The 15491-nt window shown below is 40.6% G+C and overlaps 1 protein-coding gene across 4 annotated transcripts in view; it reads right to left on the minus strand.

Annotated features, from left to right (window-relative positions):
* TMTC1 (transmembrane O-mannosyltransferase targeting cadherins 1) overlaps nucleotides 1-15491 on the minus strand; it is a 284687-nt gene that overhangs the window by 83373 nt on the left and 185823 nt on the right. For all 4 annotated transcript variants that reach the window (XM_031650377.1, XM_031650376.1, XM_031650378.1 and 1 more), the window contains one exon: nucleotides 2994-3161. In XM_031650377.1, the coding sequence (XP_031506237.1) occupies nucleotides 2994-3161 (168 nt within the window). The remainder of the gene's footprint in view (nucleotides 1-2993; nucleotides 3162-15491) is intronic.

Consider the following 15491-nt stretch of genomic DNA (forward strand, 5'->3'; position numbering starts at 1 on the left):
GACCAAAATTTGTATTTTCTCAACACAAAGTTCTATCTTAAGATACTCTGTAAGATTGCTCATGGAAAGGCCAGGCAAAACCATCCCATATAATTAGAGAGGCCTCGGTGAGGCCATATGTTTTAGGAATGGTCTATGGGTTCATTGTCTGGAACAGAGGGGAAGATGGAGTCTCTGCCAAGGGCATCACCATCCCTGAAATTATTGTAAATTTTTCTTACTCAACTCAGCCGGCTTGTGTTTTGGGCCATTATGGCTAATTTAGGGTTTTCTCCTCTTTTAATACTCAGCTCAGACCTACAAGAGCGTAATCCTTGACAGCCTGAATTGGTCTTAGTCACCTACCCACCCACCTGTACTTACATAATGTTCTGGGTTTAACACTGCATTATAATGAAATATGTTCATGTGTTGCCTCCCATGCAGATTCCCAGGTCCTCTATGCACATTCTCTCTCTCTCTCTCATCCTAGAACACACTGCATAGTAACAATCTGAAAACCTTACACAACATTTCCCACATGCCAGAAACTGTCCTGTGCATCTTTCACATACTATTTTATTCTTACACTATACTCAGCAGATAAACATTAGTATTTTACATTGTAAAATGAAGACACTAAGGCACAGAGTGGTTAAGTAACTTGCCTAAGATCACACAGCTATTCAATGGCAGAACTTGGAGCAGAGCCAGAAAGCTTAACTCCAGACCCCGCACTCAACCACTAACCTTAACGTGCCTCATAGATTCTCAGTAAATGTTTGTTTGACTGATCTGAACATTACTCAGCACAGATGAATTCATAAAAACATCTGTTCTGGCCTTGAAGGAGAAAGAACAGTCTTAATAGTCTTTTAAAGTCTCAGATTCTTAAAAGTTTTCTCAGGGCATAGATAAATGATAATAGGCAAAGATTTCTAAAAAATATCAATAGCTTTGATTTGCACATTATACAAAATTTCATTTGACCACCAAAGGTCTCTTCAGTTACAAAATCTCTTTAAGGACAAATGTCGAATGGCTGTTGTTTAGAAATCAATTGATGTGAAGATACTACATACTTCCATCTAAAACAATAGAAGTTTCTGGATGCAAGGTCAGTCAGGTATTTTTTTTTTCTTTTTTTTACATCGTTGGCATCAGCTGTAAAGGGTTTGAGTACTAAGTCTGCCAACATCCATTCCCAAAGTTGCTCTGATTAAGCAGTCAACATCATTAGAAAATACAACCACTGTTAGTACCTTTATGCAGGCAGAAGGTTTAGCACAGGGCAGAATTGTTTTGAAGTTTCTCATAAAAGCTCTGACTATTGAAAGAGAAAGGAAGAAAAAAATTATGCCAACAGAACTCAGAGGAAGTTATATTACTGAACTTCAATACCCCTGTGTTTACAGAATGACCTCAGTTAGCATGAGGCAGAAGGAAGGAATGAGTCTGTTGTGAGAATCGTGTTTAATAGAAACGGGCATGACAGGGACTTAACAGAATCTGATACCTAAGAGTGATTTTGCAGATCTGTGTGGGAAAAAAAGATGCATTAAAAAACAATTCACACAAAAAACTACATTGAGCTTCCTACAGTACCCACTGAAATGATCATAACGATGATCATGACAATAATATGTAATAATACATAAATAAAATAATAGGACATGCATGCCAGACTGACTTTTTGTTTTACATTTTTTAAAATATATATTTTAAATATATATTGCCAAATATTATAGCAAAATCAAATACATTATTTAAAAATAGTAGAAGAGTGCAGTGAACTTCTGTCTTATTTGTTCATTCACTCATTCATTTATTTTTGGCAGCCCAGAGATTATTCCCCGTTCTTAAGGTGCTTGGATTTCCTGCTGGGAACCTCCCTGTTGCCTCACTTTGAGAAGTCTGGGTGGAATCCCAAGGGGTTCTGCCTGCCCTAACTCCCTCCATGGAACTCACAGGAGGCTTCTTGGTCAGTCAGTCATCTCAGTGCCCTGCTAGGGACAAGGGGCAGGCATGTGACTAATCTTAAGTTCAACCAAAAAGCTTTCTTTTCTTAGGACTTTGATGCGTATTTCCAAAAAACTAGTGTTAAGTTTACCTGTTTGTTTCTGAGAGGGTGCTCAAGAGGGATTGTCCAGATGCCTGTTTCCTGTCTTGGGCGTGCCGGGTTCTTCACTTCCCTTCAATTCTGTATGCTTTCCTAGCCTCTTCCAACAGTTTCCCCTTTTCTTAAGTGATATCAGCTCTGCTTCAATTGTTTGCCCCCAGTGAATAAGTGTTGGGTACCAGCTAATCAGGAAACCAAGTAAAAATCATGCTGACTAAATTGACCAATCAGGCCATAAGTGAGGACTTGTGGCTTGGAAGAGGCCCAGACTGGGGATTCTTGGGAGATTGGGCAAATACTGTTTGGGTGTCAGGTGTGGCAATGCCAAGAGAGCCAGGTGAAGGTCACCAGGGCTGTGACATTTAGTGAGGCTGACTAAGCCCCAGAAACATAGCATCATGAGTGGCAGTCTCAAAGAATGTTCAAAATTAAGGTTCAAAATAAAGCAACTAGGTCACAGATCACAACATAGCATGCTGGAATATTCTAAAGAAGGATACTGCATTTCTCTTCCCTCTGGCTGTGTGCTCACCTTTCGCATGCACTTGACTGAACAATGAAATTAGGCTTATCGGTTTCACTTTGTTTATAGCTGATTTTACAGCCCCGCTCATCATTAAAACTGTTTCCATCTGAATTCACAGACTCAAAAACTTTCCCAGGAGCCTTATTTTCATAAATTCACTTAGAATGAGCTCATGTTAAGTTTTATACGTCATTTAAAAATTCTAAAGTTAAAACCCCAGATAAAATTACATCTTCCATTTAAAACTTTTACTAAAGATAGTTTTCCTTGGTAAATACTGCCAGGCCCATGTTACCTCATTTGTTTGGAAACAATTTGTAAGCAAAGAAATAAGCAGGAAGATATTTACTTTTATCTGTCTAGTCATACCTGAATAGGGACTCTCTTGAGAGCCAAATTTCATTCTGTTTCACAGTTTTCCAAGAGAAAAGCAGCAGCAGCAACACAGTGGACACAATCAGGGTGGTGGCCCCACATCGATTCAGCCAAGTACACAGTTTGCTCAGTCCATGCACAAAAAGGATGCAGTAGCCCATGCTGGAAAACAGAGTGGAAGGAACAGGATTACTTTGGGGGTGCAATGGCTTCCCCCCAGAATTATCTCCTACAAAACTAACCTTCATATGAAGCTTGTCCTGTGCTAGAGAAACAAACAGAAACTCCCCTGCCTTGGACAACATTAACATGTTAGTTCTCTGAAGCTCTGCACTAGCATATTTGCTATGTCTTATCGAAATATTTCTTGCTATTTCTTCAGTGTAGAGAATGATAGAGTCATCTTGCAGGCTCAAAGTGCCCTGGATTTTAGCAGCTGAGGCATCATGAGAAGTCTCACATATAAGCTTTTGGGTCCTGAACAGATCCTCTGACCCAAGCTCCCTCATGTCACTGTCATTGTATAACCCTATTGGCACCATGTGCCCAAATTTGGAGTCTATGCTGCCACAGGTCACATCACAGCTTTGTAGGGACAGTGTCTGAAAGCTCTGCGTCAGGTCCTGGAAGGGATGCTGGTCACCAAGGAGGACTGTTCTCTGTTTCCAGGGCCAGCTGAAGCCCTTAAACTTTGGAAAATCTACCCACAGGCCAACTCCTGAGCCTCACAACTTGGAGCTCATCACAGACAAGCTGTATTGATATGCCTAGCTTTACCGGTAGGTACAGGGCTCATGTGTTATCTGAGTAGCACTTTGTATATCAGCATTACGTCTCTAAAAGCCTTTGGCTTCGTGCCACGTGGTCCCTCACATCATCTATGTGCCCATAGAGACACTTCCTGCCTGCCACTTGGACACAGAAGAAAATAAACTTGCAGTTTATACCCATTATTGCTGTGTGGATTTTAGTTGAAATCTGAATTTTTTTTTTTTTTTTTTTTTAGACAGGGTCTCACTTTGTCTTCCAGGCTGGAGTGCAGTGGTGCGATCATGGCTCACTGAAGCCTCAACCTCCTTGGCTCAAGTGATCCTCCCTCCTCAGCCTCCCCCATAGTTGGGACTATAGGTGTTCACCACTACACCCAACTAACTTTTGTATTTTTCTGTAGAGATGGGGTTTTGCTATGCTGCCCAGGCTGGTCTCGAACTCTTGGACTAAAGTGATCCACCTGCCTTGGCCTCCCAAAGTACTGGGATTACAGGTGTGATTCTTCCCAAAAATCATAACTGCCAATTATTACAGAATATCTTCAGAAAGAAGCAAGCTTGTGTAAAGGTATCCTATATTAGAAACTATTACTAACAGAAGTATTAATACAGCCCCAAGTAAATACAGCCCATATACTTGTTCTCTTTTTTATTCATTCTTTCTTTTATGTGGCTGGCAATATTCTAGGAACTAAACATATATTTATAATAAAACACAGGCTCCACAATCAGAGAACGCCAGTCTAGTGAAACAGGTTGCTCTAGTTAATAGGAACAACTAAATATTCTCATTCCCAAACACACCTGCTGTTTTTTTTTTTTTTCCACCTTCTGTTCTCTGTATCAAGAGCAGAAAAACAACAGAGAAGCATTTGAGGTTTCTGACTTTTCTCCACCTTCTGTTCTCTGTATCAAGAGCAGAAAAACAACAGAGAAGCATTTGAGGTTTCTGACTTGGGAGACCCTGGGAATCAAGTTGGAGCTCTAATTTCTTCCTTCAAGTCCCATAAGTCGGTTAGTCCAGCTCCGTAAGTTTAGGGTTCACTGTTCGGCCAAAGAGAGTCACTGTCCTACTCCCCAATGAGGAGGATGATTTGAGCTTAAGGAGACCCATGTTCCCCAAACCCCCACCACAAGCACTGGATTTGACTGCCACAGATATCTTGCAAGAGCCTTGCACTTGTCAGAACAGAGTCTCTAATGTAAAAACAAAAACCCAAACCAAAAACCTCTTCTCACTTCCACAACTCCCTTGTTCAACCTTAAAGGTATGGAGCTTTCTATAAGTCTTACTTATATGGTACAACTGACCTTGCTGGTGTCATTTGCTGTGCCTGACCACAATGGCTGCTCAAGTTCATAAGCCTGCTTTGCCCCCTGTTCCTCTAGCCGCAGCTGCTCCCAACCCAAACTGAGCAGGGCATCCTATGAAGCCTTCTGGGCTCCGTTCTTTCATTCATCAGATATTTAGCTATGTACCTAACACTACTGCAGATATCAAGAACATATCAGTGAACAAAAGAGACAATAATCCTTATCCTTGTGGAATTCACATGGGTGGGGAATAACAGCTAGTGAATAAGTAAAAAACATATAGGGCATGTACATTGGTTGAGATTTTAATGTGGGTGGTCACAGAAGGCCTCATTAACATTTGAGGAAGACCTGAAATGCATAGGGAACGTGCCACGCCGATACATCCTTACAACCCTATGGATCACCTTTGTTAATGTTTAACCCATGAAAACACTAAAGAAAAAGGTTAACTGGCTTGCTGAATTAAGTCTTGTGATAGTGTTAGGTCTTGGGACCCCAATTGACTATGCCAAAGGGAAAAAAATATTAAGTTGAAAGCTGACTCATACAAGAAAGTACCTTTCCTTTTGTTACTAAGCAGTTAGCTACAGATAAAAGCTTAACTATCTCCACAGATAGCTACTCTAGGTTCACCTTATCTTATGTAAAGTGCTGATTTACTGGGGGTGAGAAGAATACATAATTGACCATTCCCCTATCTGCTCCTTTTCTCTGGCAACATGAGGATTCATTCATGTGACCATACATTCCCACTTTCCCCTCCAGCCTGCTTTTCCCCTTTAAATACTGAAGACCTCAAAATCATCTTCGGAGAGAGGCACAGACTGCAGATTGTTTCTGTGATTCTGTGTTCCTTTCTTCCAGGCATGTCCTTAATCTTGGCAAAATACTTCTCCAAATTCATTCACACATGGCTCAGATACTTTTTGGTTTCCAGGTCACCCATCTAGTAAATAATAGAGCAAAGATATAAACCCAGGAATTTCAAATTTCAGAGCCCACACTCCATGTGCAGTCCTGCTGTAGAGGATTTGGCTTGACCAGCTGATTCCTGTGTTCCTAACACCTTATCACACAACATCACCTACTTTCTTCCCAACTACTGAATTCATGACATCTCAATAGTCATTTTCTGCCTCCCTGTAGGAACAGAGCTGCCACCTGGCAGAACAAAGGGGAATGAGAACATTGGGATTCCAACAGCTCCAGCGCAATGGCCACAAAGTGGCAGAAGACAAGAATAAGGAAGCTAACACCACAAATATTTAGCTGCATTATGTGTTTGCGTGTCTAGGGAGCACTTCCTGTGTGGCGGGCACTGCGCTAAGTGCTTTGTATGGGCCTGTCCACAATATTCGCAGTGCATGGGGGCAAGGACAGTACTGGTTTTAAATATACTATCTAATTAAAACATTTAATCCTCATTATCCTCCATTTCATAAATGAGGAAACTAAAGCTTAAAAGAGTTAAGTAACTTGCCCACAGTCCCAGAAGCTAGGAATGGGGTCAGATCTGGAGGTTCAGTGCCCTAATGCTCTTCTATAATCTAGGGGCCGGCAATAATTAAGGCTTTCAGCCCATGCAGTCTTTGTCATTAGTATTCAACTCTGTCTTTGTAGCAGGAAAACAGCCATCCACACCATGTAAACAAATGAGCATGACTGTGCACCAGTAAAATTTATTTATAAAAACAGGCAGCAGGCCACATTTGGCTCATGGGCCACGTACAGCAAGGAAAAAAAACAAGAAAAAAACTTTTATCTGAGGAATGAAGTCCTTTTCATTATCAGGCCCAGAGAGGCATTAAAATGAGACTGCAATCACATCCTATTCCCCTCTTTGAGCTATGTATTCATTTTTTGAAACTGCTTGTTATTGCTACAAGAGGCTATAAAGTAACCTAATAATGCCACACAAGACACTATAACCCACACCCTACAGCTTAACAATGGATAGCCAACACTAGTCAGTGTTATTCAATGTAAATCAATGAGAATTCCTGACAAATAACTTTGTATCAGCCCACTCCCTGCCTACCCCCTTTTGCCTTTAAAAAATCCACTTGTGGCCAGGCATGGTGGCTCATGCCTATAATCCCAGCACTTTGGGAGGCCAAGGCAGGCAGATCACGAGGTCAGGAGTTCGAGACCAGCCTGATCAACATGGTGAAACCCTGTCTCTACTAAAAAAACAAAAATTAGCTGGGCATGGTGGTGCACGCCTGTAATCCCAGCTACTCGGGAGGCTGAGGCAGGAGAATTGTTTGAACCCAAGAGGCGGAGGCTGCAGTGAGCCGAGATTGTGCCACTGAATTCCAGCCTGGGCAACAGAGTGAGACTCCATCTCAAACAAACAAACAAACAAACAAACAAACAAACAAAAACTAAACAAAACCCACTTGTAACTGCTGCTAATTGGACTGTGTAAATTCAGGGCAACTTGAATCTATTCTGCTGGGTTGGGATCCTCAGCCTTGGCCCAAATAAACTCTCTACTTTATTAATTTTGCCTCAGCCTCTTCCTTTTAGGTTGACAATAGTTTGTGGATCCCTGCTATAACCAGAATGAAGGAGAACACATTCCTTTTCAGTCAGCACATGTATCAAGTAACATGAAAAATTTTAAATCAAATATCCTTATTATTGACATATGGTTTAAAGGAATGTTAAGCCATATAAAATAATCTCTACTTAGGTTTGCAAATTTCTTAGAGAGTATCACATTCTTAAAAGTCTGACACAAATATCACAGAGATCAAGATGTTTCTCCACTATGAAACTTCATCTTTCAGCATCTGCCTGAATGCAGATCTCAGCAGCAGGGGAGAGAAACACACTCTTTCTCTCTATCGCTAGGGGCAGGACATGGCCTCCTTTTGAAAGTGGGAAGTCAAGCCAATGAGAAACGACATGCTTTTCTGGCCTTCAGGGAGATGAAACCATTGTCCGGCTTGCTCTGGTCAGTCTGGTGAAGGAGGTTCTGGGCTGCTGATCAGAGGCCTTCACAACACGCACAAAAGAGCCAGTGCAAACACTGACACTTCACAAAATCATAGCCTGGAGAGACCAAAGCCAAACTCAGGCTGCTGACTGTGTGGTTTAGCTCAGTACTAAGCTCAGTACTAAAAGCACGTTTGAGAAAGAATCACCACCACTGCCTTTGAGAATGTAGCGATCTGACACACAGAGACACCTCTCTCCTTAACAGGCTGGGGGTATCTCCAGTTTTGATTTTATTGACAAACTGCTAGGCATGCAGCACTTAAATAACTAAAAATGCTTGCATTTCTCTTTCTGCTTTTATGATGCACATTCAAAGAGAATTTAATAGGAAATGCAAACCACCAATGTTTGTCTTTTCGCATCAGAATAACAAATGTTTTAAATCTGTTGTTTGGGAACTTGTTAGCAGCAAATCATTGTGTAATAGTGAGTCCAAAATACTTTCCTGAAACTCACCAAGAAGATTTTAAGTGAAAACAAAACAAAACAAAACAAAACACCTCTCATTCACATTTACAGCAGAATTCACAGAAGTGGAAAGATTTCTACCTCTGGCCCAGACATTTTATATTTGCTATGGCTTCACTTTCTGCTTAATTATATGCAACAAAGAGTATCTTTTTGCTAATAAGTAGAACTGAAATTCTACCTTTTAATTTGTCCACAAGCTATAATAACCCACTGAGAGTATCTATAAGTAGCATTATAAATACAAGACAGAGGCAATCTTACCATTATACTCCTTTAAAGAATTCCCAATTTTAGAGAGTCTAAGTGAAACCTAGTCCGAATTCGCTTCATTCCAATCTGATTAGGGTCCCCGTTTCTCCCCTCATTCTTTATCTCAAACACTCAACGGTTGGAGAAATTTTCCAGAAGAATGAATATATTTGGATTAAGAAATATATTAATGAATTAAGAACTTATTCATATTCCAAGAAAAGAATCCCCAAAGAAATTTCTGTGTATTTCCTTAGCCTCCCATGCTAGGTGCTGAGATCCTGGGGTAAGTATGAAAGGATTCTTTCTATATATTTCTCCTTGAGACAGATTTCTTCTGTTCTTTTCCAGCATGTCTGTGGCACAACTGGGAGAAAAATGCCAATGCTTTCACCTTCTGAGAACTTACCTAATTATCTTTTACTCCTCTCAGCCTTATAGTCTACCTACCAGCTCCAAAATTTATGAAACATCTAGCAGTAAATAAGGCAGGGCTCTGGCATCAGAAAAGCCTCGGTTTGCATGTCCACCCTGACACTGTTGTTTGATCCTGGACAAATTATTTAAGTTCTCTAGTTCTTAATTTATTTATATCGTGAGGGAGAATAACAATTGTTTGTAGTGCTCCACACCTGATACACACAAAACAATCCATTATAACATTAAACTTATTATACTATAATGATATTACTGTTTGGCAATTATTTTTCTGCTAAATAGAGTAAGAAGCAGGAAATGTGTAAAGTTTGCATGTATTCCAGGTAGAAACAGACATGTCAAAACCAGGTTACTATAAGTATAGTCACTTCCTAAGGCCCAGAGGACTCTATTAGGTACAGTGGAACACAAACGTTCTAGTGCAGACTTTATGTTTGGAGGTACACAATGAGGAAAAGGGAACTGGGAATTCATTAGAAATTAAAGAGTCTGGAACTGGGTCAAGAGAGCTGGGCCCTTCTCGGGTTGAGCTGGGCCCTTCTCGGGTTGAGGTGGGCCCTTCTCTGCTGTTCGTGAGTTCTGTGGCCACAGGAGAATCTCTCATGGAGCCTTTCTGATTTATTTTACAAGGGCTCAATATTTCCTGCCACACCCACATCAAAGAGTTGTGTGGAATAAATGAAATAGTGTATGTGAACATGTTCTGTAAACTAAAGGTGAAGTTAAAGGTATCAAATGCAGTGTTTTTGTGTTTATATGTGCTACCAGTTACACATTAATAAAATATGTGATTAGATCTGTAAATAACACCTCAAGAAAATTCAGTTTATCAAAGTCCAGATTGACCCAAAATACCTAATTTCATTATAAAAATTTTAAGAGTAAATTTCCTTGTGCGCTATTATTTGCTTCAAAAAGGTTTGATTCAAACATTATTTTTATAGATCAGATATTGCAGAAGGTAAGATACACTGGTAGTATGTAAAATATTGTAGCACGTGTTTATGTTAATGTTCATTCACACACCAAGGACACAAACAAGTGCTTAAGCAAAGCCTTCCTCACAATCATTTCAAACTTCTCTCTACTCTGCAATGTACACTTTTTTGAAAATGAAGATAATGTAAAGTATAATCTCTTTGGTGAATTAATACATAATGAGGAAGCTTTTGCATTCAACCCTGATAAGAAATAAAAGTATTAACTGTTTGGAAGTTCAAGCAGGCTCTTTTTAGGATAGAATAACATTTTATTCATTCCTGAACTTTAAGCAACTAAAACATAGCAGGGGCTGCTTCATAAGCGTAGTTGAATCATTGTGGTTGAAGGTATCAGAAACTAACATGGAAACAAAGGTGTACTTAAAAATCAATCAGTCCAAGTTCACCTTGAGGATAATAAAACCCACGACTGTTTGTCACCAGAACTGTCCATATACAGGGCCTGGCTGTTTCCCCTTGATGGTGCCTTTACTCCAGGACTGGCTTCCTTCACTCCAGCCTGGTTGACGTAGTCTCAATTATTAATACATTTTCCATCAAGGCTTGGAAGACCTTTGGCCAAAGCTATGTGACTCTAAAACTGCCTCCAAAAATTAGGAAAACCATGTTCTCTACCCTTCTACAGCACACTAATCTTGCGAATCTGAGTTCTATCATTTCTTCTTCCACAAACTACTATATTTGAGAGTCCAGCAACTTCACTTTGGAAGCAAAGGTACACTGGGTAATGTACTATTTGTTGATGTCCTCTCCTCTAGTCCCATGAATTAATACAGACCTGACTGCATAGGCATAGACCTCATCATGTGTCCATCATTCTTTAATTCCCTACAATTGTTTTTGTAACCAGCATTTATCATGCTGGGAATTATGAGAAAACACAGGCAAACAAAATGGTGGTCCTAACCCTAATGAAAACAAGACAAAGAAGGTTGCTAAAACAGTAAGAGGGATTTGTTAAGATTACCAAAATCTGCATAAGGAGTCCCTGGTTTGAGATGTATTCTCTAAGAGAAAAGGAAAGAAAGAAATTCACCAATAACAACAAAGGAGCTTGATGAACAAGAGGCTGAAATGGCAACACTTAGGTCCACCCACGTCCTCCCTGCAAAGTCACAGCCCACTTTATACGGCACTGGGTGTGTGGCATCTGCAATTGAGTCTCCCTCTTCCATCCACAGAGGCACATTTCACAGCCCCCTTCAATATGGCATTGCAGAATGCTAACTTGCTAAGTGCTAGGGTTGTTCACTTTCGAGTTGCTCGCTTTTGAGCACAGAAGGTTAGAAAAGATATGAAGAGGTTTGAAGAATCAAAGGAAGAAAAAAGGGAAGGAAGAAAAAGGAGAGGCCTATACTTATGTTTCTTTGATTTCCTTTGACTTTAGTTCACCCAATCTCATTTGTACAGGGTAGATTGAAATCATGACTTGAAATTAGTTATGTGGCGTAGCTTACATTTCTACATGTATTATTGTATTCAGTCTCATCTGAATCTAAATTATACTTTACGCTAGATTTTACTTTCAAATCCTGATTTCCAAGACATCTGCTATTCACCACTTAGGGCTTAACAGACACAAACATTCATCTTTTATAACTAACAGAGTTTGGTAATATTAAGGGCAGAATTCCAGTCCGATAATTAACTGTTCAAACTTCTCTGCACTTTGATTGAGCACAACATATTGGCCAGTGGATCTCCAGCCCACAGGCACCCTGACCTACTCTCTGCTCACTTCATTCTAGCCATTGCTCTGCTCTAATATCGTATTGGTCTGTGATCTACAATCTCTGCTTTGACTAAACATTTAGTAGAACCCCTCAGCAAAGTCCTCCTGCTTCCCTTCCTGGTCACAACCTTCCCATAGCACTGCCCCATAGTCCTTGATGATTGACCACCAGTCTGGTGCAGTCCCAGGTCCCTCCCTTCCTGGGCACTGCCCTCAAGAGCAGCCCTCTCTGAATGAGACTTAACTCCTAGTTCTCACATCCAATTCTGCCTTCAGGTCCCAGGATGGAGTAGTTCATGCTGGCATAGCAGGAGCACAGGCACAAACACATTCAAGTTAAAATCTTTCTAGTCTTATCCCATAGTATTCTGAAGTAGAACTTTAATCAAGTTTTGAACCCCTTTGTAGGTTAATAAACCAGCAGAGAGTCTTTGGCTGCTTGACATTAAGGCTTTGTCCCATTGAGGACTGGAGACATGGGGAGGAATAGCAAGAGAGGAAAACAGGAAAGCCTGACAGACTCAGCTTTCTTTTACACTGTGGCGAGTAATATGGAAGATACCATATTTAAGAACGTTAGAACACTTCACTGAGATTAAAAAAGGACTTCTTTAGTTACTTTTCTGTATTTTTTTTCTTTTCTTTTTTTTTTTTTTTTGAGATGGAGTCTCACTCTGTCACCCAGGCTGGAGTGCAGTGGCACCATCTCAGCTCACTGCAACCTCTACCTCCTGGGTTCAAGCAATTCTCCTGCCCCAACCTCCCAAGTAGCTGGGATTACAGGCATGTGCCACCACACCTGGATAATTTTTGTAGTTTTACTAGAGACAGGGTTTCGCCATGTTGACCAGGCTGGTCTTGAACTCCTGACCTCAAGTGGTCCACCCTGCTCAGCCTCTCAAAGTGCTGGGATTACAGGCGTGAGCCACCATGCCCGGCTGACTTCACTTTTCGTTACCTAAACTTTGGATTTTGCCACAGATTCCCTTCCAATGGTATCATTAAGTTGTATTTCTCTCTTTGTCTTCAGATCACATGGTGATCTCACATCATTGTTTCCTAGTGTAAAAATGCACAGCCTTTCTCCCTCACCTTTCATCACTCTTGCTATGAAAAGAGAATCATGTTTTAAGATGACCATAATAAAACTGCATAAAAAATGGATTCATGGCTGAAACTAAAGAATAACTGAGTGGACTTGGGTTATTTAGCCAACACATATGTCTACTTATACATAAGCAACACATCCTCACAAAGCTGGTGCATTGAGCTCTTAACTGAAAACTGCGCATCAACCTTTCTCCTAGGTTTTGAGTTGAGTGGCTCATTGGCAAACCTACACTGCTTTTCCTGCCCCTCTACTGCATTGTACTATGAGACTTTCAAACAAAGAATGAAGCCATAAAACAAAACGACTGAATATTGGGCTCTGCCTGGCTCCCAGGCTTTCTACTATTCTCGTGACTTGGCCTCGACAAAATCTAAAGTGACTGGTTATTTGTGGGTCAACTTCATCCCATCCTTACCAGTCATGGCTTTAGACAAAAGACTCAGCACCACTCACCCTCTGGGGCAGTCTGACTGTGGTCTGAGGCCCCTGCTTAGGTATTAGGCTTCAGCTCAGTCCCCAAGTCTCACCTCATGACTTTCTGTGTACAGACAAATATGTAACCTGTTTTCAGGGACTACTGCCTCTCTTGGTAAGCCATCCGCAGTATCGTCTCTTGAAGAGAGCCATCTGACATTTCTTGTATCGCCCTTCTCAGTGGCCAGGGCCTCATTTCCTCCTGACATTCCTAGTGGCTGCTTGTCCATGTGAACTTTTTTTTCTTTTCTTTTCTTTTTACTTTTTACTTTTTTTTATTTTTATTTTTTTTGAGATGAGGTCTCACTATACTGCTCAGGCTGGTCTTGAACTCCTGAGCTCAAGCAATTCTCCTGCCTCAGCTTCCCAAAATGCTAGGATGACAGGTATGAGCCACCATGCCCGGCCAGTCCATGTGAACGTCTAAGCATCACCTGTTCCTGCTGCTTATGAGGATAGCCCACAACCTCACAGTGGCTGCAGTGAAGGCTCCATACCAAAGCTTCCTGACCACTTTCTAGGGCCACTGTCGGGCCCTCCAGAAAGCCTGTCCCATGGCAGACGGACTTCCTCCCTTTCCTGCCTCACTTCAGGGCACACATCTTCCCTTCTCCACTGGTCCATCCTACTGAATCTGACCAGACACAGACAGACATGCCATAAAATGTTGGGGGGACGGGGGAAAGGCAGTGCATAAAGCTTAAGAGGAAAAAAGCACCCTTTTTACAGAGCTATTCTGAATCAGAACACAGTTAAAATTTGGAGTGGCAAGGGACCTTAGAGATTATGTAGCAGAGGGTTATAAAAATGTTCTATTTCTAAAACCAGTAAAATTTCCGCCCAGAAAATGGGGATGAATGGGGAAGAAGGAAGTGATGCAGGGTCATCTACCTCCTGCTGCTCTTATCGTCATGACAAGAATACCAGAAATATGGGAAAGATAAAATTTCATAGTTTGTTAAAACTGCATACATTTAGCTTTATGCAAAATTCACCAGATTGTCTTTCTTTCTCCTTTCACCCCATAGTTTATCTCCAAACCAGTGAAAACCAGCATTTGGGAACTACAGAACAAGGCCAACATTCTGGTTTTACAAATAGAAAAACAGTAATCTGACCCTATTCAATGATTCTTTCAAGACGGCTAGCCAGTGGGCAACAGATAGGGCTGCGTGGAGTCCCAGTTCAGCTTTCTTCCTATTGGATTTGCTAAAGCAAGTTTGCAAATGGGATTGTTTTCCTTTTTAGACAGCTTGCTGTATAGAATAGCTACTGATTTTTGTAAGTTAATTTTGTAGCCTGCAATGTTAATGAATTCATTTATCCTGTTTTTCAGTGGAGTTTTCAGGGTTTCCTATATACATAAGTTTAATGTTGTCTGCAAACAAGGACAATTTAACTTCTTCCTTTCCAATGTGAATGCCTTTTATTTCTTTCTCAGTCATTCTTGATCAGTTGTATCCCAAAATATTGTTTCTGCCTTCACTTATTCCCATTCATTCTTTTCCCCCTTCTACTCATTCAAGTCTTCCTAAAGTAGCACAGGAATTTGCTCTTTGGCACTGAAGTGAATAAATCATCCTTAATCTGGCATGTGAATGAATATTTAGTCACTTTCTGTAACTTTGAGAGCTATCATCAACTACTTCTGCTTCATCAATTCTAAGAAATTTTAGTTGATTGTAGCAGTTTAATGTGGTTTTTATAAAACACAAAAAAGATAGCCATAAAGTTATATGCTTCTGCTGGGAAAAAAATGAAAGATCAAAATTTCTACAAAAGAATGATTTCAGCCCCAGACTCTCTTGCCTGTTCAAAAAGGAGATCTGCAAAACTGGCTTTGTCACCAGAAGAAAAGATTATTCCAATTTCTTTTGGTGGTAAACTCTGACCCTGAAGCAATGCAATGCTAAGCAGATAGCCTAT

The sequence above is a fragment of the Papio anubis genome, chromosome 9, assembly GCF_008728515.1.
Source record: "Papio anubis isolate 15944 chromosome 9, Panubis1.0, whole genome shotgun sequence".
Taxonomy (NCBI): Eukaryota; Metazoa; Chordata; class Mammalia; order Primates; family Cercopithecidae; genus Papio; species Papio anubis.